Source organism: Epinephelus lanceolatus, chromosome 8 (assembly GCF_041903045.1).
Source record: "Epinephelus lanceolatus isolate andai-2023 chromosome 8, ASM4190304v1, whole genome shotgun sequence".
NCBI classification, from domain to species: Eukaryota; Metazoa; Chordata; class Actinopteri; order Perciformes; family Serranidae; genus Epinephelus; species Epinephelus lanceolatus.
The window spans coordinates 38554639-38582261 of record NC_135741.1 but is presented as its reverse complement, the minus strand read 5'-3'; the positions used below and the strand labels follow the sequence as shown (position 1 = coordinate 38582261).

General features: G+C 40.5%; 1 protein-coding gene across 3 annotated transcripts; it reads left to right on the top strand.

Annotated features, from left to right (window-relative positions):
- The first annotated feature begins 883 nt into the window (after window positions 1-883).
- nr1h5 (nuclear receptor subfamily 1, group H, member 5) lies at window positions 884-26681 on the top strand. 3 transcript variants are annotated; one of them, XM_033628078.2, is made up of 11 exons: window positions 884-1017; window positions 11388-11523; window positions 19485-19883; window positions 19994-20134; window positions 20265-20359; window positions 21733-21831; window positions 21914-22010; window positions 22932-23048; window positions 23132-23227; window positions 23333-23446; window positions 26109-26681. In XM_033628078.2, the coding sequence occupies exons 2-11, from the start codon at window positions 11427-11429 to the stop codon at window positions 26309-26311; spliced, it is 1458 nt and encodes a 485-aa protein (XP_033483969.2). In that variant the 5' UTR covers window positions 884-1017; window positions 11388-11426; the 3' UTR covers window positions 26312-26681. The 3 variants fall into 3 exon arrangements, with proteins under 3 accessions (XP_033483969.2, XP_033483967.2, XP_033483968.2); XM_033628076.2 differs by having other exon boundaries at window positions 20265-20389; XM_033628077.2 differs by having other exon boundaries at window positions 888-1017; window positions 11384-11523; window positions 20265-20389.
- Window positions 26682-27623: the final 942 nt, after the last annotated feature.

Genomic DNA, 27623 nt, shown 5'->3' with positions numbered 1-27623 from the left:
AATCTCTTTCTCTTCTACAGTTTACTCTCTTCACCTCCCACTTTTTTCAGCTCAGCAGAGGTCAAGGCCTGCCCTTGGCTGTGATGTTGACCTTTGACCCTTCGCTTTTACCCCATCCCCGTTGACTACGTTTGACCTGCTCCTGGGAGGCCTTGACAGCCATGTTGTTTTTCATCATTAGCAGATTCACACTGGCCTCTGAGTTGCACCCTTCCCCCTCATGACACCCACACACACACACACACACACTTTCCTTCACTATTAAACATAACGCAATCACACACACTCAAAACAGTAAGGGCCCACCCACCATGGAAGCAAGGTCAGTACAGAAAATATCATGGGTTCAGTGTGTGTGTGTGTGTGTGTGTGTTTGGTGTGGAGGGTTGTGAAACAGTGGCAGAGAGATTGTTAAGCGGGTTGGGGAGTTAGCAGGAAGAGCCAATGATAGGGAGCATCCATTTATCACACGGGATGAACAAGAGGCTGTTTATAAACACTATACTGGGAATGTTTTAATGAGATGAGTCCAGTTCCTACAAGCAGGGCAGGGATGGGGTCCTGTGTGACTCAGGGGTTGCCAGTTCAAATCCCTATTGCAACCAAAAGGCCCAATGCTGGGAAATGTGATGGTAAATTTAGGCTAGTTTCTGTTTGCCAGTGTTGACAGTATTGCCTTCTCATGGAGACACATTTCCTTAAAATGCTACTGTTCCCCAACTTCAGTTCTCGTGTTTTCCTAATTATTCCCCAGAAAATGACTGAGAATAATATTTTGTTCTCATTGACAGACTTTTGTCCTGCAAGAGATCGTTTACAGGAAAAGAAGATCTTTGGTCACGTCCAGCTAAAACACACATCAAGAGCAGCTGTCTGTTTACTCTGTGTGTGTGTGTGTGTGTGTGTGTGTGAGTATGGAGGTTGGGCTGGAGTCAACATTACAAAAAGTAAGACAGTTGGACAAAGGGAGAGGACGTGGGGACACGCAGCGCAGCAGGAAGGCTCCCACCATCAGCGGTGAGTCCACAACCTCCGCTCCGAACTAACACAACTGCAACATTAACAGAATTGTTCGTAAGCCAACACACTGCTGTTAGGTGATCTTTGACCTCAAGATCAGAACGTTGCGATCCTGCATTCCGAATCAGTCTTATCTATAGGGTTTAAAAGCAGGCTTTTTTTTTAACATTACAATTTTGTATTTTCACTGAGTTCAGCACTTAATTGCCTCATGCATTCTCAGCAACGATAGATCTTCAGTGTATCTCACACCAGCTGATTAATGTTACAGGTGTTAATTGTCATGGGCAGTCATTAGGATCCAGGAGAGTAGTATACTGTTTTTTATTATAAGGAATTTAATGGATATTGATTGCATCAAACATACATAACCATAGAGAATGTAATTTGAATTTCACAGATCAGACAATTTACATTCCTCTCATGACAGCCAAATACCCCCCAGCAACTCTCACTCACATATGTTCAGACATAAGCTATGGACTTTACTCACGAGTGCCGAGGCCACTTTAACGTGAGCGTCAGTTTCCTGCGAAGATCAGTAAACAGTCCAGGCCATTATCGAGCTGCAGCTACCAGCCAGCAGCTCTCTGATAAAGAGACGAGCTGGACACATGGAGCAGATGTCTTGAACAGGATTTATGGTGTGCTGAATTTATCTCCAGGCTTGTACTGTGAGTGATTCAGGACTAATGAGTTCAGGGTGGTTTTCACATGCCATCAGTTTGTTTAAGGAAAAGCTGACTTATTTGCCTCTTTCTGTTTAGTTTGTTTGAAGTGGATGAAGTAAATGTTGATTGCACAACATAGTGGCTATAGAATAATGACACCATCTGCGTTTAGACTGGTTCACTATAAGACTTGCTTTCTCTATGTAATACTGTCTGCCACCAGGTACGATTTCCGGGGAAAATCAAGACTCAATTTCTGACTCTCTCAGAACCCATCAACTATTGGTCTGATGACGATAAAGTCTCTGGGGGCGAGGGCCAATATTTCAGGCTGATCCCGTATAGCCATGGGATATCCAGGACAAGACTCTTCCTTTGGTGCGCCGGTCATTTCAGCTTATCTCTGATCTCTGACAGACCTCAGAAGAAGTCCTCAGAAGATAACTGATTGGTTCCAAGTTTGCATTATAGCCAGGAAAAGGATAGTGCCTTTGTTTTCCCTGGTAGCTATCAGCAGCTATCTCCAGTTACGTAAGAGTATCAATGTAGGTTTTTTTTTTGCCATTACTTTACCCAGTAACATCGGAAACTCTACCCATATATATATATATATATATATATATATATATATATATATATATATATATATAAAAAGCGATCCGGTTGTCTTTGCGACATTGGCGCCAACAATAATACAATGCTGGGGGGTGAAAGGTGGAAAAGTGTTACATGGAAATGCTAGACTTTGCTCTCTTTCTCTGCTGTTCATCTCATGAGTCCGTCTTTGGGCACAGAATTTCAGCAATTTTTTGCCTTTAGTTGGTGCAAAGAAAACAAACTAGTCAGGGAACACTCCAGAGTCCAACTGATCTAACCATGCTTGATGTTAGCACGCCCAAAATTCTTCCCCCCGCTCCCTCTTCTTTCATGACACCCATCTCCCATGAGACGAGCCCTCTTCGTCAGGCCTGTGTCCAACAATGTGTCAGACAGTGTGACACCTCCAGAAGATCCATGGCAACATTTGCACGCTCTCAGATATTGTCCCTATCATTTAGTGTCATTCTGAGCACTGCAGCCTGCTCTTTACTCTCCTTCCATTCCTCAGAGGTCAGAGACAGTTGGAAGAATGGTTGATGGTTTGTTTTGCCTCATATTTTGGGACGAGACACATTGCTGTTAACTGATAAATAACAGACCACCTCTTCTTTAGCAAGGGATTTATGCTTCTATCTAGAATATTTTAGTTAACAAGTTGGTTTGAATTGAAATAGAGTAAGCTGATTGAGGAAGCACAGGAACCCATTAAATTTTGGAGTGGATCTGCATAACTGGGTGGATACATGAAATATTTGTTGCCTTCATTTACATTCTGAGATAGGGAATTTGGCCTTGGCCAAGGTCTGTGCTCTGAGGTTGATGTTGTGGCTTTTAGTGACATATTGCAAGAAGTATTCAATGTCTTGCCATGAGATTTGGTACAGATATGCACAGTGCCCAGAGGATGAACCCTACAAACTTTACAGATCACCCGACCTTTCCTCTAGTGCCACCAGCAGGTCAGAGTTTTTGCTTATTATGTGAAATATCTCAACATATACTAGATGGATTGACATAAAGCTTGTTAGAAACTTTCAAGGTTCCCAGAGGATGTATCCCTCTGACACTAGTGATCCCTGAGTTTTCGTCTAGCCCCACCATGAGGTTGACATTTTTGGTTTTGAGTGAAATATCTCAACATCTATTTGATGGATTGCCATTAAATGTGGTCCACAAATGATGAATTGTAATGAATTATGAGGTCCACTCATCATGTCAGGTTTTTTTATTTGTCCAATAGTTTGGTTTATGACCAAATACCTGCAAAACTCAATAAATCCCCACTAGCTTCAGCTGGCACTCAAAGAAATTATTTGGTCTATTATGTCAGGCTAATGTATTTCAAATACATATGAAATTTCCATCCAATCAAGTCAAGTAGGCTAATTCTAACATAAACCAAAAAAAATACAGATTATGCAATTAAATCAAATAAAACTGAGATTAATAGACTATGAGAATTTACTTAAGTGTAGCTCAATAAAAATAATTTACCCAATTAACTTTTTACTAAGTTTATGTAATTACTGATAATAAAATCTATGTATTTCAAATATGTTGATGAACATATTATTATTATTATTATGCAATAACAGTAACTACACATACTTTATTAAAGTTAATTAGGTAAATTCATTGAGGTTTAGTTACATACATTTTCCTAGTCTACTTATCTCAGTTTTATTTGAATTAATTACATAAATACTTTTTTTTGTTTGTTTTATGTTAGAATAAGTGCACTCAATGTGATGGAAATTTCATATGTAATTGAAATACGTAAACTTGACAACAGACCAAATACTTTCTTTGAATGCTTGGTGTTTAGCGCTAATTAGAAATTGTTAGCATGCTGACAAGCTAACTAAGATGATAAACACAATGCCTGCTAAACAAAAGCATGTTAGCATTGTCATTGTTAGCATGTTTGGCTATCATGTTGATGTTAGCATTCAGCTCAAAGCACTGCTGCATATAATAGACAGAAATATGACAATATTACATCAACAATGCACATTTAATTGCTACTATAATGCTGTTCATCATGACCTTTATTTTATATTAAAACTTTAAAAGTAATATTATCAATGTAGTCATTAGGCTTTTTTTCAGGCTTGTGGTGTGGGACACAAATTGATTTGTTTCATTAAATGACAATTAAAAAAAAACTCACATGGTGTCATGCCATGTACCAATTTCAGTCGGGCAGGATAATGCTATTTTTTCCCCTAAAAAATGCATATTTTCATTTTATGGAGTTGAGAAAATATCAACAGCATGATGAAATACTGTAAAAGATTTTCAGGCATTTTTGCAGTTTAAATCACATTGCAACATTTAAATGTGGGTAACGAACTTGTCTAAAGCAAACACATTATAATGACATAAAATTATTGTGCAAGTTTTATTTTCCAAGCTCTTGTTACTGTCTCAATTTATGTATTTAACAGGATTATTTAAAAAAATATGATAACATTTAGAGAATTCATTAACATTATCCGACTTTGTCTGGCGTTGTCATATGATTCTCAATTAAAATACTTTTAGTAACAAGTAAATAACATGCTCATAAAGGCAAAAATTACTTTCATGTGCAGTTTTAATCTTTTTATTTTTGGTATACTTGAAAACCTTATTCGTAACTGGGCCACCTCTTAACATAGCCTTGCTCTGCGTAACAATATGTTAATGAGTGACATTTTGTTTATCATGTATGTTTCTTCATTTTCTCACTGCAGTCCGTCTCTCCCTCCATGTATGCCAGCAAGCTAGAATTATGTTTGAGTAAAGGTTGAATCTGGAATGTTTATTTTTTTAAAGGTTAGTTTTTCCAGCTTTTGCTTTAAATATATGACAGCTTAAGAATGACAGGAAAAGGTGCATATGGAAATGCAGCAAAGGGCCACAGGTTGGAATTGAATCTGGGTCGCTGCAAGGACTCAGCCTGTATGTGGTGAACACTCTATCAGGTGAGCTTTAGGTCGCCCCTGAACCTGATATGTTTAAATAACCTCAGGCGAGTCGGGCAAGAAAAATAATGTGACCATGTGATTTAACATGTAGGGTCATGAATCCCAAAGTTTCCATACCTTTACCCTGCTAATTATTTTAAACTGTATCTCATTTTTGAGATTGAGCAATTGACATGGGCAGCCCAGGGCTTTCAAGTGATACTCTGAGAATGCCTATGCACTACGCACTTTGATTTCATTTTAACTGCTTTGGAAGTAGGGCATGGTAGTTTGAAGGTATGGAGAAAGGTATATGTGAAAGTGTGGGCCATTTGATTCTAATTAGCCTAGAGGCTACATGTCAAAGGGGCTCCACGTGAAATTCCGAGTAGATATAGACTCTTTTTGTGTTTGTTAACATCAATGATGTATTTTTTGGGCTATCACAGAAAGAAACAGTGGTACTGCAATTTTCGGGGTCTATCATGAGATGCCCTGTGGCCCAAAAAGATGTTTTTCTAGAGACTTACATTGGGAAAGAGACATCTGCAAATCAGTGGATACATTTCTTTAAGAAACACAACGCCTGCGAAATGGCTCATTTCAGGATTTAATCCATTTGGTTTGATAAGCCCAGAATGCAATTCATCCTTAGCTCATATTCACTTGTGTGTGTTATTCAATTCAGTAGAGAGGGAGGCATATGGGCATGCTAAGATACTAGAGAGGAGCACTCAAAGTTTCTCCACAACAGTAATAGCTCAGATCTACGTATGTTCCAGGTGGGGACGTGAGGAGCATGACAGCTTCTGTTAAGCAGGGGCCTGTTGTTCGAAACCTAGATAAGGGATTAAGCTGGGATATGTTGGTTATCCTGGCTTAATTTAGCGTTGATTCGGTTGTTTGAAAGCAGAGGCACATATGTTGCCATGGATATTTATTCTGTGCACTTAGCCTGGTCCCGACCAGGCTAACAACCAGGCTTAGTTTAGCCTGGTGCCTTATCTGTCCAGTCAGCTGTCACTGCGATCGGAAATCAGTGTGTTTTACCGTCATTTCATGTTCTTATGTACGTATTTGCCTCATTTTTGAACAAAATACATTAAGCCTACAATAATTAAAAAAAAAAAAAAAACTTTTAAAACATTATTTTTGTCATAGCCCAAACATACTTTGACATGCACATATCTTTACCAATAAAAGGATTAATTGTTGGAATAAACATACAAGTAGGTGTATTTGGCATTAACACAATTAGTGGTTATTAGGTATCATAACTGTAGGACCTTCCCAAATTATATTCCCAGTTAAGTGGACCAATAACTCATTTTATTTAAATGAAACATGCTGTAATCAGTCACTTTCTGCTTTGAGCTGTGGAGAGAAAGAGAGAAATAACATTGATTAATTGCGTCATACTTACAATGTGCATTAAAATCACTTCTTTCTCTAGTTTCTTAATTTCTAAGTCCAGTTTCCTTAAGGTTTTTCTTTTAATTTGTCAATTTGTATTACACTGCAAGACAATCCAAAGTCAGACAGTCCACATAACACCAATGGTTGATTAATGAATGAATAAAATGATTGATTCCATGTACAGTATAGGGAGTTTCCCCCCCTCCGTCCTCCATCATCAGCCTGCCTTGGTTGGCTGCATCGGTGAATCTGTGATCGATCTCGGGGTCTATTTAAGAAAGCCGTGGACGCGCACTCACCTGAATAAGTTACACCTGGCTCGACAAAGCCGCGCCTCCTCAGCCTGGCTTGGTGTTCGAACAACCAATTAAGCCAGGATGGACTTAGGGGAATTTGTCCAGCCTCGCTTTTCCACTTATCCTGGATTGGTTAATTCTACTTTCGAACAACAGGCCCCAGATATTGACTTTGTGACTGTTGGCAGAAAAGTGCAAGTACAGCAGCAAAACTGCATTCAGCACATGCAGCCCATACATAGGGATCCCTTCATGAGCTGTGGAGCAAAAATCACCTCTCTGTGAGAAGGAAAGGGATCAACTCAGGTCTAAGATAGGCCAGACTCTGTGGGTTGCAAGACAGAGCAGGCCAGGTATCATGTTTGATGCTAACAACTTGGCATCTGGCATAAAAAATGCAACTGTGCAGGCTGTTTACAGAGCACATGGAATAGTATGCAAACTAAAGTCCAAGAGGCTAGTTCTAAACTTCCAATACTTGGGCAGAGACAGTGCTCTGAGGGTGACTGTATTCAGTGATGCCTCATTTGGAAGTCTTTCAGATGGTGGTGCACAGGGAGGACAACTCATTGTTTTAATGGGAGAAAATGAAAAGTTCTCCCCTCTGTCATGGCAGTCAAAGAGAATCAAGAGAATTGTGTGGCGCACACCTGCTGGTGAAACATTGGCCATGTCTGATGGAATTGATAAAGCTAACTTCCTGGCTATACTCTTCTCTAAGCTAACAGCTGGTGATGCTGAACATGCTACACCAATAATCTGCATCACTGCTGGTTGATGCACTCAAGTCCATAAAGTCTGTCACTGAGAAAAGACTTTATCTGGAAGTAAGCAGCATCAAATAACTTACTCAAACCCAAAAGATGGAAAGAGTTCTGTGGTATAACACAAAAGAACAGCTTGCAGACTGCCCCACCAAGAAGGGGGCATCAGTTCTCCAGTTATTTAAGGCACACAGGTGATTAAATGTCCCACACCTCGAGACCAGGCTAAGTGCACAGAATAAATATCCATGGCAACATATGTGCCTCTGCTTTCGAACAACCGAATCAACGCTAAATTAAGCCAGGATAACCAACATATCCCAGCTTAATCCCTTATCTAGGTTTCGAACAACAGCACCCGTGGTAAACCCAAACGAGCAATCTAATTATAAATGGTGTTTGTAGGTGTTGGAGATTGTAAAAGGACCTCAACTTTTAATGTATTCTGATGCTAAATTTTTTGGTGAGCTCTTCGTAGCGTTAGGGCAGCCTGTGTTGAGCTGAACTTTGAGGTAGGTGTTGCCTGAACTGGGTCTGATATTGTGTTTGCCAAAAGCTATTGGAGATGGGTGGCAAGTGTACATGCTTTGTTGTTTGCTCAGACCTCTGCTTGCCTGGTGGGTGTTTGGTGGACATGGCGTGAGGACGCTGTCTTTCAATGTGTCTCTCTGCTGAATCTTGAGTTCACGTCTAAATTTAGACCTAGTCTGGTTCAAATGTGGGGATGTTGTCTTGGGTGAGCTTTGTTTATGGTCAGAGCCATTTTGCTAACAAGCCTCCCTTGCTTTTAACAGTAGTCAGCAGTGTGGCTGTGTAGGCAAGGGCCTCCCTGGTCTTCAAACATATAAGAAGAGGACTTGTATTTACAGCAGGTGTATTTTCAGTCAGAGATTTTGGAAAAGGTCTCCAAGTGCCTGTGACATACTTTGGATTCTTTTACTTTTATTGAAAGTTGTCTAATATAATGAAGAATATAGAATGTTATATTTTACATATAAGCTTTTTACCCCAGTAACCCATTTGTAATCCCCAACACTTTGATTAATAACTGTAACTTGTCCATACCCATTGGTAGCTTTGTCACCTTCTACCTATGCCAATCCTCAATGCCTATGTGCAGTTTCACATACTGTAGATTGACCACGTCAGTGAGTAGAAAAACGTGGGACAGACAGAATGACTGCCTGACAGAATGACACACTGACAGTTTCCGTGATTATGTACAGCATACCATACCATGACTTAGTCATACCAAAAATTAGAAAAAAAACAAAACATTGGTCCACAGGGGGAGCCACAGCAATCGGTCGCATTTTAGCCATTTTTAAGCATTTTTCTGTTGTTATAGCGCCACCCAGTTGCCAATTAGAGTTAAATTTCTCCAGTCACCTTGAGGCGTCCTGTTCTACATATCTACCAAGTTTAGTAAAAATCAATATGGCGGTTAGGCCTAGATAAGAAATTAGCTCTCTAGTGTCCCCATTTTGTTTGATCGGGTCAATAATGGAGGGGTCCCCTCAGATTATGTGTGGTCATATGCCTACAAAGTTGCGTGGTGAAACTCTTGAGATGTTATACACCTTTATGTGATGAGCCACGCCCTCCGCAATATTCATTGCCTTATAGAAGCTCAGTTTTAGTAAGTTTTCCAACTTTTGCCAAGAGGGAACTTTAGATATTGGTCCCTAGATTATGTTCACCGAGTTTCATGCAGGTCGGACAAACTTCCTAGGAAGAGATCGATTTGAAGTGTTTTTCAAAAAATTCAAAATGGCGGAAAATCTATAAAACCAGAAGTTATGGGTTCTTGATGCAAATTTGTTCCTCATGTGGAGAGGCATCTCTGTGCAAAGTTTCATGTCTCTACGACATACGGGGCATGAGATATGCCCATTCAAAGTCTGCAATTTCAATCGGTTGCTATAGCGCCCCCCTTTGGCCAATTGATGTAATATTGCTTCATTCGCATCCTCCCATGACCCTCTACCACTGTGCCAAATTTCACATGGATTGACCAAGTCAGTGAGGAGAAAAATGTGGAACAGACACACACACACAGTTTTCGTCATTATATAGTAAGATTTAACTACATATTTTTTCCCAGTAACTGTACCAGATAATAATTATATTTATTTTGTAATTTGATAACGTAAATCAGTTACATGTAAGTAGTTACTCCCCAATGCTGCTCATGAGTAATACACACCATATAGTATTTACAATCTTACAAGTAGCCTATACAATATACTCAAGAAGTTAATCATTATTGTATTATTGAATAATAATAAATAATTGTTATTTAGTTTATATGTACTTGTGTTGTTCATACCAAATAGTGTGTTATTATTTTTATTCTAATATGACTAGAGTAAAAATAGTTCATCAGAAGTAGGCACACTGCACTTAGAACAGTTTAGGTGCCATGCTTAATTAACTCTCCTTTAGTTTGTGCTTTTCCCCAAAGTACAACTTATCTGGAAGCTGTGCTGTCCTCGAACACTGTGATCACGTGTGTAGCAGTTTACCCTCTGGACACAACCTCAAAGGAAAGACACCGTGTAGCCAGCAACCAAATTTTTGTGTCATTTGTCACTGCAATCGATCGTGATTACTCCAGTGAAGGCTACAGCTTCAGTGAACATTGCTAGCTCTCCCCTAACCCTCTGCTATCCACTGCTCAGTCCTGGTTCCCATAATGAGCCAGCAAAGGGATGATGTGCGGGTGGAAGGACATCGTTAATCCTCAGTAAGCATGCTGCATGTCAAACGTTCCTGCTTGGAGATTTACAGGCCAGTGTTGAGGTCACTCCTCTGTCTCCTCAGGGCAGTTCACGCCTCGACTCTTTTTGCTCTGCCCCGGCCTGGTTAACTGTCTGTGGGGGAGGCGGAGGTCTCTGAGCCCCTTAAATCTAACTGCTGTCCAATATTAACTGCAGCACAAACAGAACAGTGGTAAACAAAAGGCAGAGTAAACACACTCCCAAAGGCTTGAAGGACAAACATGGACTGATATGCGCGTGCGCGCGCTCACACACACACACACACACACACACACACACAAAGTATAGCAAGCTTCATAAGCAGCATCTCCAGGAAACACTCATAAATAATTTTTAACCATTGATGCAATGATGGAAATTATTTTATTTGACTGATATTGAGAAAATGTTTCTTTGGCCCAGCTGTTGCACTCTGGGATGGATCCATTCAGCCCAAACTTCAACACACTCACACACATATGCACAGCCCATTAGTATCAAGTGTCCCTCACTCTGCCCATGAGGGATAAAATCTCCATCCATCCATCCATCCATCCATCCATCCATCCATCCATCCATTCCTGCCGCCTTCTGATCTGTGAAGTCCGGGCCAGGTCCAGCTGTTTGGACCACAGTCCCATCTCTGTCCTTCCTGGGTGTCCCCGCTTTCCCTTTCGTCTGTCCCCCAGGGACGGTTAAGACCTCCTCCAGCTCAGACTCAGCTGCACTCATCCTCTCTGCTTTTTAAAAATAGGCTGGGATATCAGCCTGGACAGCTAAGAGACCTGGATGCATCCTGGGGATTGGGGAATGTCTCTGCACTTCCCAGATCCTTCATATCTGTGTGAATCCTCTGAGTAATTGTCTGTGTGTGTGTGTGTTTATGTCTTTGCATATGTGTGTGTGAAGACAGATCCCGTAATACTAGCTGGAGAGAGGACCTTCTGTCCAGATGAGAGAGTGGACTGAGTTGGAGATGAGCTTTTCGGCAGGGGGGTTTCTCTCCGCCTCGGATGGTTACTGCTCCACAGAGCAGCTCCAGTATTATGGTGAGTCCACAGTGACACTCCTGTCTGTGCTTCTGTGTCTTCTGACTTTCTTTTTTTGGCTTTACTTTCTCTTCTTCTCCTGTTTTTTTTCTTTTGCTTCGCTAAAACAAGTTGTGTGACATATAAATTCTTAAACTCTAGGAAGTGTAGGATAGACTGAATATTTACCCATGAGTGTTCATGTCCTCTGTGATCTGAATGAGTGGAGACATTTCATTTGCAAAGTACTTCCAGTGTTATCAGTCAGTGGTAAATGAATTCAAATGATGTAACGTCATTTGTTCCACTGGCAGGTAGATAATTCTTATGTGCAGTAGCAACAACCAGCACACTTTGTTCTCTACTGTTGTAAAGAGTTGGTTCACGCAAATTACTAAACAAATTTTCTCACTTACTGCAGACAGCTGCAGTTATATTTGTCCATATCTTTTTAGATATTCACTTCTAAGTTTTCAGACTCCATACGAACACAATGAATGGAATAAACAAATATATAATAAAACATTTCTTTTGTGATGCCCATGGCTTTGACACATTATATCTTTATGAGTCTCTTTCTAGCATCATTGTCCCTGTAACTGTGGGTAATCCACAAAACACACAGTTGGCCATTTTTAAAAGGACTGTTTCTTTAGTAGAATGTGAGATACTATCACTGTAAAGACAGAAAGTATATTTAATTGTTAAGTTATTTTCTAATTTGGATGGATCAACCCTCTAAGGTGACACAGAAGTGTTAGGCCTCCCCTGACTTAATTGCTCAGAACCTCCCCCCCCCCCCCCCCCCCCCCATTACTGTCTTGAGGATAGTAGCAAAAGTAGTGGTACTTTGGGAAACTAGTCAGTATTTAGGATATCTAGTGTTTTTTCTTCCAACATTGAATCAACCCCCGAAACAGCTGATACGGAAATAATTTTATTAGGAATGGCTCTGCAAGCCTAGGCTACTAGAAAAATACAAAAATATCAACTGTCAAAAAGTGACAAAGCAGCGCCCTGAGTACGTACAGAAACACTGGGTGCAGTAGTTCACCTCCTACCTTCTCTTCCTCTCTCCATCTCAGTCTTCTCTCTCTCTCTCACACACACACACACACACACAGGCTACACACCGTGGCGCCCTGTGTCTAAATCCTCAGTCCTGACAATTGTGGTTGATTAACCCATATTTTGCTGGTTGGATGGTGTGGATTGGATAATTGGATAGCTCAGGCCCTGCAATCAGGTGATGATATGAAGCAGCCCTTACCAATAATGATTTTACTGTTCTGGGCAACTGGCAAAAAAAGTGGGCTGAATAAAAATACTAACACATTTTTGGACTACCCTGATCACTGATCACACAGCTAATGAATTGATCGGGGCAGCAGAGTTTTTCCTCACAGCACCAGAGTGTCAAATGTTCAGCCAGACTACTTTAAGTTTTAGTTTTAGTAAGACTTTGCATGATAATGGAAAACATGTCGCTGCGTGTCTCTCCTTTAATCCAGCTGCTTGTGCTTTTTTATTATCATTACCGCAGGCAAATTGAGGGCCCGAGGCCCCAGGTAAATGGCCTTGCTTTATTTTCCCCCTCTCTCTAACTGGGTGTTGGTAGGCTGTTGGCAGCTGTAGAAGAAGTTATCAGAACATTTTTCTTAAGTAAAACTATTAGAGTCAAAGTCCTGCGTTCAGGGGAGATATTATTAGCATAATCTATTTAAATGTATTCAAAGTCTGTTCAAAGTGGAGCTTTAATGATGGGCAATTTGATGAATATTAATGTATCATATTTTAATCGCTATATTTTGTGAGTTAAAAGCTGAATCTGCAACATAACCAGTAACACTGACGTGTCAGGTAAATCTAGTGGTACAATGTTTTCCCCTTTAGTCGAAGTTATAGTTGCTTTTTTTTTTTTTTAAAAAAAAAAAAGTGCTTTAGGGGCCTTTTGTGAGTTATTCTGGGGAACAATGAGTTAGAAAAATAACATAGTTAATGTTTTTCATATCTAGATATCATGATGGATCTATAACTGTCTGGGCCTAGCTGGGGGCCTAATAGTTAAGTCCATCCCCTAGTGCAGGTGATGTGGAACTGCAGGGAAATTGTTTGAATTACTATTTTTTTCTGAGGGAGCACCCCCAGAACCCCCCAGCGATTATGTATCTTTCTGGGTTTGCTCACCCATTTTACAACATAATCAGACACCCACATAAATGTATAATTTGAAAAAAAGAAAGAAAAGAAATTGCTTAAAAAAATTCTGGCCCTTGGACAAATATAGTTGATGGTCCCTGACCTATGGCATCCATTGGTGGTACCAACCATGTCAGCATAGCTTGTCGGAAAAAAGGGGCTAAATAACGCCCCAAATTTAGGCCAAATTTTGATGAGAGGACAACAGGCCATTTTCAAATGGGTTCCCTGGGTACCCAGGAGTCTCCCCTAAACTTGGGAAGGCCTGTTACCATTAAATGCTTTGTTACTTACAATCGTTGTACTGCTTTTAATTCAACCTGTATATTTGTCTTTGTAAGGAAAAAGACAACCAGCCTATTTGAAGAACAATGAACCCCCTAACATGTATAGATACAGATATGTAACACATTAAGACATGATTGTTGTTGAATTCAAATAGGTAACTCTACTGGTTTTAGTCCATGCACATTTGATAAGTAGTAATATTCACTGTAAAATAAGAAACCAAAGTATATCAGTATGTGATTCCTCATATTGCAAGAGTTCTCAACTAGCCTATGTACCTCAACAGCATAATCGAATTGCCGAAATTCAGTTATGGCTTTTGGTTTTGGTGTGCCAACCCAAGATTTTCAGCAGCCCCACCTGGCCTCCCCTAAGGAAAATTTTTGGGGGCACTGTTGGTAGACAGGCCCATTGAACTGCTGTGACTTCAGTCCTCACCAAATCACTCAAATATAATTATGTGCTCAGTTAAATTGATAAGCAATGAAAATTAACTGTTGCTCTATCCAGTACTCTCAGGAGTTTTGCAACTACAACTTTACATGGTCTGGTATGACCAGTAGCTTATGATGGCTAATGCTAGCTCACATTAGCAAACTTTAGGTATATATTGCTGTAAAGCAGACATTTCTGAGTCCCACTGCTGATTTTGTGGCTCTTTTCTGCTATTCTACTTCTACTGTAACACCACATATGCACTTATAACTTATAACTTAATCCTGTAATCATTACTTGTGTTAAACAAAAGTTACGATGTCTCTTTTTCAAGTAAGTGGGTCATTTATACATTATAATGTTACACAATGAGGATGTGACTGCACTCTGTGTGCAATGCAACCTCATATCACTCACTCTCACAGTTGATGAATGAATGAGAGCGTTTATTTACCGCCTTTGAGAACTCGCTGACATGAAAAAAAAATAGTTCTTGAGGAGGTTCAGCCGTCTTGCTGCATTCACAGCACGCAGGGAGGCTGAACGTGCATTGGAGGACCTATTTATACTGATGCATATCATCAACAAATTCCCAGTGTTGTCTCCCCTCCTATCCCTAGGAGCAGAGGGAGGAGGGGGAGCTATGGGGGGTAGTTTGCTGGTGTTGTTTGGCTCCCCAGTGTGCGTGGGATGGAAGGGAGGCTGTGGAGTGTTTAGACAGTGTTCAAATGGTTTACAAACACTGCGAACCACAGCTCTGTCACATACAGTGAAGGCAAGGACCCCCCCCAAACCATCGCTGCTGGAGTCTGGTGAAGACAGGAAACATCTGGAGAGAGGACGAAAGAGAGGACAAAAGGAAGGAGTGAGGAGGGGTTAATAATTGCCCTAAAAAATGATGACTCTGACATTTAGGGTGTCAAGAGCAAGGGTGTCAATCAACTACACCAGTTTTCTATATGTACTGTCTTGTCATCACAACTTACAGACGGATGACTCTGCTGGATGATTCATTATTAGTCATCAGTCTTCAATTAGTCAAAGTTAAAGACTGATGACTAATAAATAGTCACAATGTCAAAGTATTGGGAGTACCAGCCCTTACTATTTCCTTTTGACCTTTTTTTTGAAGAGGGAGAAAGTCTGTCTTAACACCTTGAGAAAACAAGGGTGAGAAATGTATCGACCCTTTAAAAGTGATGAGGTGATGAGCAGGGGACATGTGTTTTCTGAGAATGCTGCCACTTCACAAGGGAGAGGGAGGGCACTCAAAGACAGAAGCAAGACCAGAGAGTTTGCAAGTAGAAGTTTGATACCACTTTCATGTCATGCACACTGTATATAAAGCTGTAGCCAGGAGACAGTTAGCTTAGCTAGCAAACAAGACTGGAAGCAGGCCCCCAGAAAATTTTACACAGGGTTGGCCGAATGGGGCAACTGAAATTCTTGGGGTGGCACACTAAAATCAAAAGTTACAAACTGAGCATAGTATTAGTTCAGGCAGGACATGATGCCATTTCAGCTCACATCCCAGCTACATCAGCTGGTCTCAAACAGCCTGATCAACTGACGGAGCAGCTGATCGATGGAAGGGAGTCAGCTGATAAATCACATCATTCCTTTCTATGCAACCAATTGACAGATCTCATTCAGGGCACCCTATTTAAACTGCTCTGGCCTGCCTACTGTTGCTGCTTCCTCTGCAAGCCGCTTTGCAGCTCGCCTCCACCCCAGCTCCTCCTTATCATGTTGTATCTGACTTATCAATGGCATTTCTGTTTGTCATTGATGCCTTCCCTGTTCTGTTCCCGGGGAGGTCTTTGCTGCTGCTCTCCCTGCATTAGGTTTTCCCTGTAGGCACATGGAAGGGCAGGGAGGTTTCCTCTCTCTGCCTTAAGGTGTTCTATATAGGCGCATGGAAGGGCAGAGAGATGTGCCCCAGAACAGTGCCATTCTCCCAAATATAATACTACAAATGGAAAAAAAAGTTTTCTTTGACTAAAGACTTATGCTGTTGTGGTATATAGGCTAGTTGAAAAGTAGCAAACAATATGGAGAGTTAGGAAATCAATTACTGATATACTTTGGTTTCTTATTTCACATTCAAAATTACTCATTATCTGATGTGTATAGACTAATACTGGTACAGTTAACATTTTGAGTTCCATAACAATCCTGTTTTAATATGTTATTTATATATTTAAGTTAGATGATTAATTGTTCTTCAAATAGATGGGTTGTCATTTTCTTTAAAAAGACAAATTTCTAATTTAAGGAGCACATTGACTGTAAGGAACAAAACACTTTTTGGTCACTGGAAGAAAGTGGAAGCAGCCAGCCTAGGTTTTTCCAAAGGTAAAAAACAACTGTAAAGCTCAGTTATTAACACACCGAATCTTGTCTGTTTCATTAAAAAAAGAGAAAAACACACAGGCACATCTGTAAAATCAACATGTGTTTTATTTTTCCAGTTTTCCAGTCCAGCTGATGTTAGCTGACTGGTTGCTGGCTCTAGCTTCATATTTAGCACACATACACGAGAGTTCTCATCTGATACTCAGATCAGACTCTGTATCAGCAGATACTTAATATTAAAGGATCAGGATAGAAGAAAAACTGTGATGAGGACATCCCTATCCTCGTGACTACAGTAGCTTGTAACAATCACTTCAAATCAGGGCTCTTGCCCACAGGCCCAGAGCCCTTAGGCCTCTGACCTTACGTCCTGTCTGGCAGTCCATTTACTGTCATAGGGGTTATCTCTGTTTAAGCCATACTTTTGACTAAAAGTCAGAATACCATGACATTTGCCGCTTTAACCATTATTGACCATTATTCATTTTTAGTTTATCTGTTTAGCCTTTATGGAAGTACTCCTTTGACAATGCTACAGAGCTACACTAATCAGTTGGTTAGTTTTCCTGCCAAGTTAAAGACACACTTCGACCACCATTTAAAAGAAAACGCATTTCCCACATATCAGATTGATATTAGCCCTCTTTGTGGAACATGTTTTACCCTTTAAATTTCCATGTCCATTAGTCCTGAGACTCCTGACATTTGGGTGGGCTCTGTGTTTAATCAGCGCATAACAGATCTGACTGCGGTCCCAGTCGTACTGGTCCAGCTGCTCTTTCAGAGTCTGCCAGTGGTCACACATGTTTTCTCAAAGGAGACAGGACTTGCAAAACACAGGCTGCTGATCTACACTCAGAGACGTTTTAGTCCGTCACAACACTGAATGGTCATTACAGACTGGGTGAAACATCCACAGAAGGGGATCAAAAAATCCTTAATGGCAAGTGGGAGCTCTCAGCTGCATCCTGTTTGAGCAAGTTCACAAGGCCTCACTCTCAGCTTTTTATTATATCCCACAAGAATCATAAAAGCAGTGAAGTCACACGAGCCACGTAACACCACATTCCTGTGACGCTCTTTGACTTCGGAACAGCATAATAGTGATGCTTCAAATATTCACTTAAGTTGATGTTCTTACTAATCCACCTTTTCTCACCGTATTTTTCTTTCCTATGACGCTTATTGTTTTTCAACTGTTTATGGTATTGACCAGATCTGATTTTTAAGAAGGACACCTGCAGAATATAATATATACAGGGAAATTAAAAAGCAAGTTTCTCATGCCCCATGTAAAGATCACATCCAAAATAAGATTAAAACCAGGCCAAACTCAAAATTTGGACACAACCACACAAGTAAACACTCATTCTTGAAGGATGTAGTTGGTATTAGCCTATTTTTTATCTTATTTTAAGCAAATTCAATGGAAATATCAAACCCCAACAATGGCTTTGGTCATCTCTCTGCAGTTTCCCACTTCCCATCCCTGTCTTTGGCACTCAGCCTCAAGCGCACTGGCTCCTGCTGAACCAACTGTTCCCATGATGTCATACAAATATGCCCAACCTGCCTCCTGACCAAGAACACTTATTTCTGTACTCCCATCAGTGCACTGATCATGTGATCACAGCCTTCCCAATTACTTTGATTATGATTGGCTCATGATTGCATGGGATGTATACCTTTTGTAGGTATACATATAAACAGCACATGAGAACTGCCTGACTGAAAACATGGGCCCTGTTTATACCTGGTATGATTATCTTTCTTGGGTGATTGGATCGCAAGAGGACAGCTGTAAGTACTGGCATGAACGTCCTCAATACGTCTTGAGATCTGATCGTTCAGACCACATTTGGAGGTGCTCCAGGCCACATTGGCCACATTTTTTTTTAGCAGTTTGTACACTAATGTGTCTTGGGGTCACATTGAAGGACTGCCCTCTCTGCTGACATCTTATCTGACACAACACTGTGAAAGAAAACTTTCTGTTGTTGCTGTTAGATGCAGAGCTGAAGGGCCCTATCCGGAGCCATTCTCTTCCTGGCTAATGGTCAGTGCAGCATCTGCCGGGTTACACGAGCTAACAAAGCAGCAGCCGTTAAACAGTCCCAATGAGCTCACACTGACACCAAAATGTTAAACCCATAACATTTGGTAACATTAGCCATGTGATGTAACAGTTAGCCCTGTCACTGTGTGTGCAGGTGGACTCTCACCAACTGTAGTCTCCTAATGATGGTAAATTATAAGATGTATGTGTTTATTTGCATATGGAGTGGGGGGGGTGAAATCCGATCACAAGTGGTCTTTCGAGATGCTTGTGGAGACACATTCTAATGCTAGGTGTTGACAGACAGACTTAGCTGTCCACTTAGGATCAGATCAACTAAGACGCATGTTAATACCAGGTGTAAAGAGGCTCATAAAGCTGTAGAATCCTTTGAATTTGAATGCCAGATCAAAACGTCTTAACACTCATGCTTGCATCCTTTTCCAAAGTTTCACACTTCTTTGTAGGTGCAGCTTTGGCTCAGGAAGTAGAGCGGGTCACAAATCTGAACACAAAATTACGAAAGCCATATTGATGTGGTTAACGTCTGTGTACATAGTTCACTCATTAGTTTTTAAACTTACATCTTTAAACTACAGAATAGTTAATACAAGTTTTTGTCCCTGGACTTCGTCCTTTTCTGTTTCAGACATGCTGGCTGACCCTCTGGGCTACCCCCTACAGGACCCTGACCCCCAGCTGCTCCCTTACAGCCAACAACAGTACAGCCCCGCCAACCTGCCCTTTTCCCTCTATGGCTCTCCACCCTCCTGCACCTCCTCTCCCTCCTCCTCCTCTTCTTCCTCGCAGCCCTGCCATCCTCTGTACCACTACAGCCCTCATTGCCTGGAGGCCCCCTGTGACCCCAGTCCCGAGACCCACTGTGGGGTCCTAGCACAGGGGCTTGGAGCGGTGGGCCTGCCTCTGGGGCGGAGGACACGGGTGGGGTCGGGAGGGAAAAACAGAGGTCAGGATGAGCTGTGTGTAGTGTGTGGAGATAAAGCATCAGGGTATCACTACAATGCTCTTACCTGTGAGGGATGCAAAGGTATTTCTCACTTTTCAATGTTGTATGTCATCTTTTTATTCTTTTCTCCAATACCTAACAGTATTCTGAAAGGTAATCTATCCTGGTTTTTCCCCCTTGTTGATTTGTAGGTTTTTTTAGGCGTAGTGTGACTAAAAAGGCTGTGTATCACTGTAAGAGTGGCGGCGGCTGTGAAATGGACATGTATATGAGGAGGAAATGCCAAGACTGTCGGCTGAGGAAGTGCCGCGCTGTGGGAATGCTGGCTGAGTGTAAGCGACCTCCACTGTACTTTAATTCTAACTTAAAGAAAAGTATTGATGGGAGTAATCTATACCTCCTTAACCAAAATGGATTGAACTGATTTAGCTGGTTTGACATGGGTCAGATTATTTTTTCCAGGCCTTCTGACGGAGGTGCAGTGCCAGTCCAAACGACTAAGGAAAGGAGGTAAAGGTAGAGGACAGGAGGAAGAGGAGAACACAGACAGTCGGAAGGTCAGCTCAACCAGCAGGATACCTGGACAGGTAGCAGGAAGCAAGACTGACTCAGTCTGTCATTGATTGGCATACTATTTTCTGACATTTTTACAGCACATATTTACTCTGATATTTTTTATACACTAGTATACACTAGGGGTGGTGTGGTGGTTAGCACTGTTGCCTCACAGCAAGAGTGTTCCTGGTTCAGTCCCCGGTGTGGGAGTCCCTTCTTTGCGGAGTTTGCATGTTTTCCCGTGTCAGCGTGAGTTTTCTCCGGGTACTCATCCCACAGTCCAAAGACATGCAGGTTAATTGATAACTCTAAATTGTCCGTAGGTGTGAACGTGAGTGTGAATGGTCGTCTGTCACTATGTGTCAGCCCTGCAATAGTCTGGTGACCTGTCCAGGGTGTACCCTGCCTCTCACCCAATGTCAGGTGACCCCACGACCCTCAAGAGGATAAGCGGTTAGAAAATGGATGGATAGTATACACTATTCTGACATTTATCATGAATTTTTTATGGCATACTATATTTTGACATTTTTTTCTGACATTTTTATGGCATACTATTTTCTGACAATGTTTACAACATTTTTTAATAGCATACTATATTCTGACTTTTTTATGATGTTTTTTATGGCATACTATAATCTGACATTTTTTATGGCATACTACTATCTTTTAACAACATTTTTAAGCATACTATATTTTGACATTTTTTGTGACTTTTCTGTGCTTTTAATATAACATAGTATATCCTGACACTCTTATGACATAGTAAACTATGACTTTTTTATGACATACATTTTTAATTTAATTATTTATGGCACATGATATGACATTCTTATGACATACCACAGTATGACTTTTTAAAATAGCCTTTGAATAACATTTTTATGACATCCTATACTTTGACTTTTTATGTATTTTTTATGACATACGTAATGACATACTGTAGTTTAGTGTGTCATAAGAGTCCACGGTGTAGACTCTTAGTCTTGTTAAGAGATATTGGTGTTTTTGTTTTAAGGGTGTGACTGGGTGGTTTAATTTTGGCTGTTTGTTTTGTTGTTACATAATTTGGTTTGTGTGATGGTTGAGTAGAAATGTATGTGGTCAACATGTTGTTTTGTTGGATGGTTGGTCGTTTTGTAGTTTGGTTTTTGACTGTTTGAGTGGATAGATGATTAGCTGTGTAGCTGGGTTGATGATGACAAAAAAATTAAAAAACTTGTAGCAGTGTCATCTCTCCCTCTGGTGGTCAAATTCACACATTTATTTTTAATTTTAGTACACTTTCTATCTTGTAGTTTTAACACGGAGAAGTGACCTCATAATCCTGACACTGGTTTAACCCTGTGTTGTGTTTCACTTCCATCTGCTCCAGGTTTTGTCCACCAGTTTAACCCGAGAACAGAAATACATTGTGGACAGGATGGTGGAAGCCCATCGACTGTACAAAGCACAAGACAGCAGCCACTGCAGGGTAGGTGACAGTGGGGAAACATCCCAGAACACAGCTACATTCTCTACGCTGCCCTCATGGTTTCTTATCTGTGTCTGCTCAGTTGTTTGAGTGGCCGTGCACAGAAGAAGGGGAGGGCTTTTCTGATGTTGTATCCCCCCACCTGCAACGACTGCTACAGTTTGCCAGGACAGTGCCAGGTAAGACCAGTGTTGGGGAGTAACTAGTTACATGTAATTAAATTACAAAATAAATGTTGCCATAATCAGTGATCATTACTGTGAAAGAAATATATAATTAAATTAGAGTTACTAATCAAAATGTTGGTGATTACAAAGGGGTTACATCAGAATACATTCTTGTAGGAAAAAAGTTCACATGTAGAATATAAATCATGTAGAATATAAATTCTGCTCCTTTGCATCTTTTCGCCATGCAGGAATGCTTTCTGTTAGCATAGGTTATTTCTGGACATTTTTCAGCTTTATTGACCAGTTTAAATATTTTTTAGAAAAGTAATCATGAAGTAATCAAATGTAATGAGTTACATTAAAGGGTAATATGCTCAAATTACAAAGGAACTTTGAAGGGGCTCTGTGCAAAATTCAGAGAGCATGAGTTGACTCCACATGGTTCTCAATTTGGAGGTTTCTGAAACAGCAGCTAGCAGCCAACAATGCTAACTCCTAGCAAGCCAGTGGGATACACACATGCCTCAAAATGCATGTGCAGCTTGACCAGCTACTAGAACAAATCAGAGGGAAGCTTGTATTACAACACACAGAGGGAGCATGACTTGATTTCCTGCTCAGGACGCCATTACTTCATATTGTACAGAGCCCCTTTAATGAGGCAGGTGATGCACATGGTTTAACCCATATGGAATTACATGACAGGTGATAATACCACATATAAATAAAGACTTCCAAGGACACTCCCGTAGGAATACTGCTCTTGTCAAGTTTTGTTTTTGGTTTCCAAACAGACAAATTACACTTTCTGCTTAATTACATATATATAAAAAAACTACAAGATGAAAAGTCTAGTGGGCTAAAGGATATAAACCCTGAAATAATCAAATAAGCACATATTGTAAAGAAATAATGATGTTCCCCTGACAGGTTTTGACCTCCTGGATTTTTCCGACCAGTGCTCTCTCTTGTCTGTCTCTTCACTGGAGGTCATGTTCCTGCTCTCAGCTCAGCAGTTCTCCCACAGCACAACAAGCCCCAGTCCAAGTAAGCCAACACACATGCTATTATTGGTCATACCAGTAAGTTTAGCCTGATATTTAGTTTGAAAATCTTTTCTTTTTCTCTAGCATCAGCCCTGCAAATTTTTAGTATGTCAACACACAACTGGCTGAGAAATGTAGAGTCAAGGGAAAACATCCACAGCAGGACACTGGTCAGCTCAGGTGAACTCAGAAAAACATTCCCTCAAAAAATATCTGAGATCTTACAGGCTGTGGGGAGAAATTAATTAAAGATATTTCCATTTTTCCATTTGCTGGTGTGAACAGGAGGCAGTGAGGATCTTCTCGGGCCGGTGCTTAACTTCTTCCACAGCATGGTGACGCTGCGGGTGACGGAGACTGAATACACTCTGCTCACTGCTACAGCTCTGCTCTGCTCAGGTCAGACCAGGGACCGTATTCACAAACACTCTGAGAATACTCTCAGAGAGCTTCTAACTTAGCCGAAAATTGTATTGCAAGGACCCCGAGTATAGAAATGATTTAGGAAAATTCTCAGACCAGATCTCTGAGCAAGGGACACTTTAAAGGGATAGTTCAGATTTTTTAAAGTGCGGTAGCAGGGGGTACAGTGTGTTACATGCAGTAGATGTCAGTCAGTATGCCCCCAGTTTGGATAAGCAGCCTGGAGTCCGACATGGAAGCTAAGCAATGTACTGCTGTGGAGGGGTCAGCAACAAAATGTATTTTAGCTAGGGCCCGACTGATAGGGATTTTTTGGGGCTGATGCCGATTCCGCTTTTATGGAATAAAAAAATCTGATAACCGATATATCGGCCGATTAAATTTTTACGTTTTTCAATTTAAAAACCCCCGAAATACCTGCTTTTGATGGCTTAAATATAGTTCAAACACTTGTTACAAAGATATAAATTGAAGGAAGAACATTTAACTATTTTCAAATACTTTTATTATCAGAAATTGTGTGGAACAAGCAGCATATGAAAAATTTGAACACAAACTAAATCAAAAATATGATGTGCAAAAAGGCAGTAAACCTCTGGGAAATAAAATAATCATGCAAAGTCTATATGAATTAAGACATTCACATGTATGTTCAGAGCACCAGAGTTCTTCTTCTTATTGCCAATTTAACAGAGGTAGGTTATAGTTCAAAAAGTAACACAAGGACATCATTTCTATGAAGAAAACACCATATTCCCTGCATTTTATTAGTGATGAAAATATAAGTATTAACATCGGCGTCAATTGGCCAACTTTTGGCCGGTTGCCGATTATTCTCTAATGGCTATAATCGGCCGATTAAATCGGCCCGACAGTCGGGCCCTAATTTTAGCCACCTAAAAAAAATCAGTATCAGTTTAAGTGTATGCTATGTTGAGAGACTTTTTGCTGCTTTACCTTAATGTCCAGCAGTGATTTCCAATGGTAAAGAAGCCATTACATCACTCTCTACAAAGCCAGACTCCACTGAGAAAAACAGTGATTTAACATTGCTGAACACAGAGTTAAAACACATTTTGTTGCTGACCCCTCCACAGCAGTACATTGCTTAACTTCCATGTTAGCACTCCCCCCACTTCTCCAAACTGGGGGCATGCCAACAGACATCTACTGTAATACACTGACTATGGATAAGTACTCCATACAGCCCCACTTCAAAATATTCAGACCATCCATTTAACCTCAGTAAGGAGTTGTGCTTGACTGCATTGCTAGGTATTATACATTCTTTTAACAGATGTGATTGGTTGATCAGCTTTTATCTATTTCTGTGATTGCTGGCTAGTCTATATAAGCAGAGGCAGAGGTCATTAAGCCACTGTCATTCAGCATTTGGAGAATATATCTATAGAGCTCCTACCTCTTTGTCTTTCTGTCATTTTCTCCTCTGCTTAAGAAACTCTTAAGCCTCTCAAAGCTCTCAAATGTTTCACCCACAAAATGACCAGTCATGCTGTGTTACCTAGAACTTGTGAAAAAATTTTGTTTCTCTCACATGACTCGACGGAAACCACTGAACATATTGGTTTTTAATCGATTGCGGATCATGTTTAAAAAAAAAAAAAAAACTATATCAAAACATCTGTTTACAAACTCTCACACAACTTGTGCAGTTTAATCCAAGTCTGGTTTATCCAGTCGTATGCTCAGCACCCAAACACATGCATTTTCACTAAATGGTAAATGGTCTGCACTTGTATAGGGCCTCTCTAGTCTTCTGACCACTCAAAGCTCTTTTACACTACCGAGTCACATTCACCCATTCACACATTTAAAACTGATCTGAAGGTGAAACTTATGTATTGTCGTCAGAGACAGACTCCAGTCCTAAGGTTTGACTGAAAAAGCATGTGTTTGGTAAGTACTGAGTATACCACTGGATAAATGAAGCTTAGATTATACATCTCAAGTTGTGTGAGAGTTTGTCAGTGGATATGCTGATATAGTTTTACTCTTGTTAAATGTGGCCCCCATTCAATCAATGTTTGTCATTTTCCATGGATGAAGAACACCATTTATCCCACGAAAGTTTTCCTCCTTGCTCCTTACATATTTTCACCTCAGGAGGCCTCTTGAGGGTTTAGATGCTTTGTGAATAACTTAATCTTTGCTAGGATTAGGTCATTAACTGTAGAAGAAGTCATGATTCTGAGATTCTTTTTAGAATTTCTACACAGGGAGTAACTCTTTGTTCTGGGAAGCTTTATAAATATGGCCTCTGGAATCTGTACAAACTGGTCTGAAATAATCCAATCAGCTGCTGAGCTAAGATATGCAAATGCTCCATGCAACTGTAAATAATTATTATAAACCTATCTGGAGCTCTTCGGCAGGTTGTGATTGTAAAATGATGCCTCTGAATGACTGACTCAATCTGTCTCAAAGGGTCTGACCACAGACTATATCAAGACTAAAATGGTTCTGCAGCTCTCCTGCTCTGAGGCAGGGGGTCTGACCGCTGTATCAATCCATAGCTGTTTGGCAACCTGAAAACATCGGTTCATCTTTGGATATAAACACAAACAGATCTTTGTCATAGTGTTATCAGCAGTGTCCTTCTGTGTCCCCTGTCCCGCAGACCGAGCGTCCCTGCAGGCAGCCAGCTGTGTTGAGAAAATGCAGGAATTGATCCTGGACCTGCTGTCCAGAGTGTGCGGAGCCCAGGCTGGAGCTGCGCGAGGAGGACCGCAGCGGTTTGGTCGCCTGCTTGGTAGACTGACGGAGCTACGGACTCTTCGTCACAACTACCTCCTCCTGACAAAACAGCAGCCTGGACACTGACAGAGAGGACACGCCGGAAATGGTGAAAACCACCACTATCATCTCTGAGGAGGTTTATGTTTAAATAGAGGGACTAAAGGGTCCTGAATGAACTGAGAAATTCTACCTTTTATTAATGCAAGCTTTCACCTTGATTCTTAGGTCTCAGACACAAATCTGCCATATTCTCAGTTGACGTCAGTTCATTCAGACCTGCAGTCATGATTGAATGTTAGCTTATGGTGGGACTGAAATGTTTGTGGACTGCTGCAGTTTGTTGGGACAAAAGTTATTTTATAGGTCTTTTTTTATAATTATTGTATACAGCTAACATGTACACAGTACTTTTCACTATGCCCAGTATTGGTAAAATAAAAAACTAAAATGCAAACTGTCTGCTAGATGGAGTTATTCAGTGGAAAAGACAATTTTCTGACTAAAGATGGACAGGGTTCCTACAGCTTAAAGCAAGCTACATTTAAAACTTATTGAAGCTTTTTTAATACCACTGGGAATGAAATTTAAGGCCAATTTTACAATAACCAAAATTAATGAGTTATGTTGCGAAATATTGATTAAATAACTAATTCTTTTATTGAATTTGCTCTTCCACATGTCATCCAGGGTACAGTGACAGCTAGGTAGCAAACAGTGGATCCTCTCAGCATCCTCGCTGGAAGAAATTATGAATGTTGTTGGTTCCACTATCCTGATCTTTGCAACGGCAATGTAAGAGGCATTCGGTAAATTAATCATGGAATATAGATGTTACCAATTATTTTGAGATTTGTTTAAGACATTTTATAGCAATCATTTTTTGATTAACGAATTCAGCTCCTCTTAAGACTTCTTAAGAATCTACAGGAACCCTCAGGAAATAAATGGACATCCCTTTCACCATGCTTGTTAGCTCCTCCAGAGATTATAAGCTAATGGTCTGAGACCGGTTGCACAGAACACCTTTTCTCATTTAGTGGGACACTGAAGGCTTAATTCTTCTTTAGCTGAGGGACTTAGACAATCGCACAAAATCCCTTAAAAGTTTTTTTTTTTTAAAGGAAAAACGTTAGCTCATTTGCTGTGATTAAAGAGATTTCACAGCGGTACAAGTTTCCATGGAGATTGTTTGCTTGGTCTCACGATTGTGACGCCTGTTATCGTCTCACAAAGTTGGCTTATAGTTAGTGAAAAAATGGCAGAAGACAAGAAGACTGTATTGATTGGAGGAAAAGATTACGCTCCTGAAGGAATACAATCATAGAAAGTACATCCTACAAAGTAAATTTGATCCCCAAATACCAGAATATAGAAAACGACTATAGAAAGAAATTGC

What these genes read in the sequence shown, in the direction of transcription:
- nr1h5 (XM_033628076.2), top strand. Translation starts at nt 11,427, where the DNA reads ATGAGAGAGTGGACTGAGTTGGAGATGAGCTTTTCGGCAGGGGGGTTT. An exon ending in CCAGCAGGATACCTGGACAG is followed by an intron (nt 20,390 to 21,732) that starts GTAGCAGGAAGC and finishes CATCTGCTCCAG; the next exon opens with GTTTTGTCCACCAGTTTAAC. An exon ending in CAGGACACTGGTCAGCTCAG is followed by an intron (nt 23,228 to 23,332) that starts GTGAACTCAGAA and finishes TGGTGTGAACAG; the next exon opens with GAGGCAGTGAGGATCTTCTC.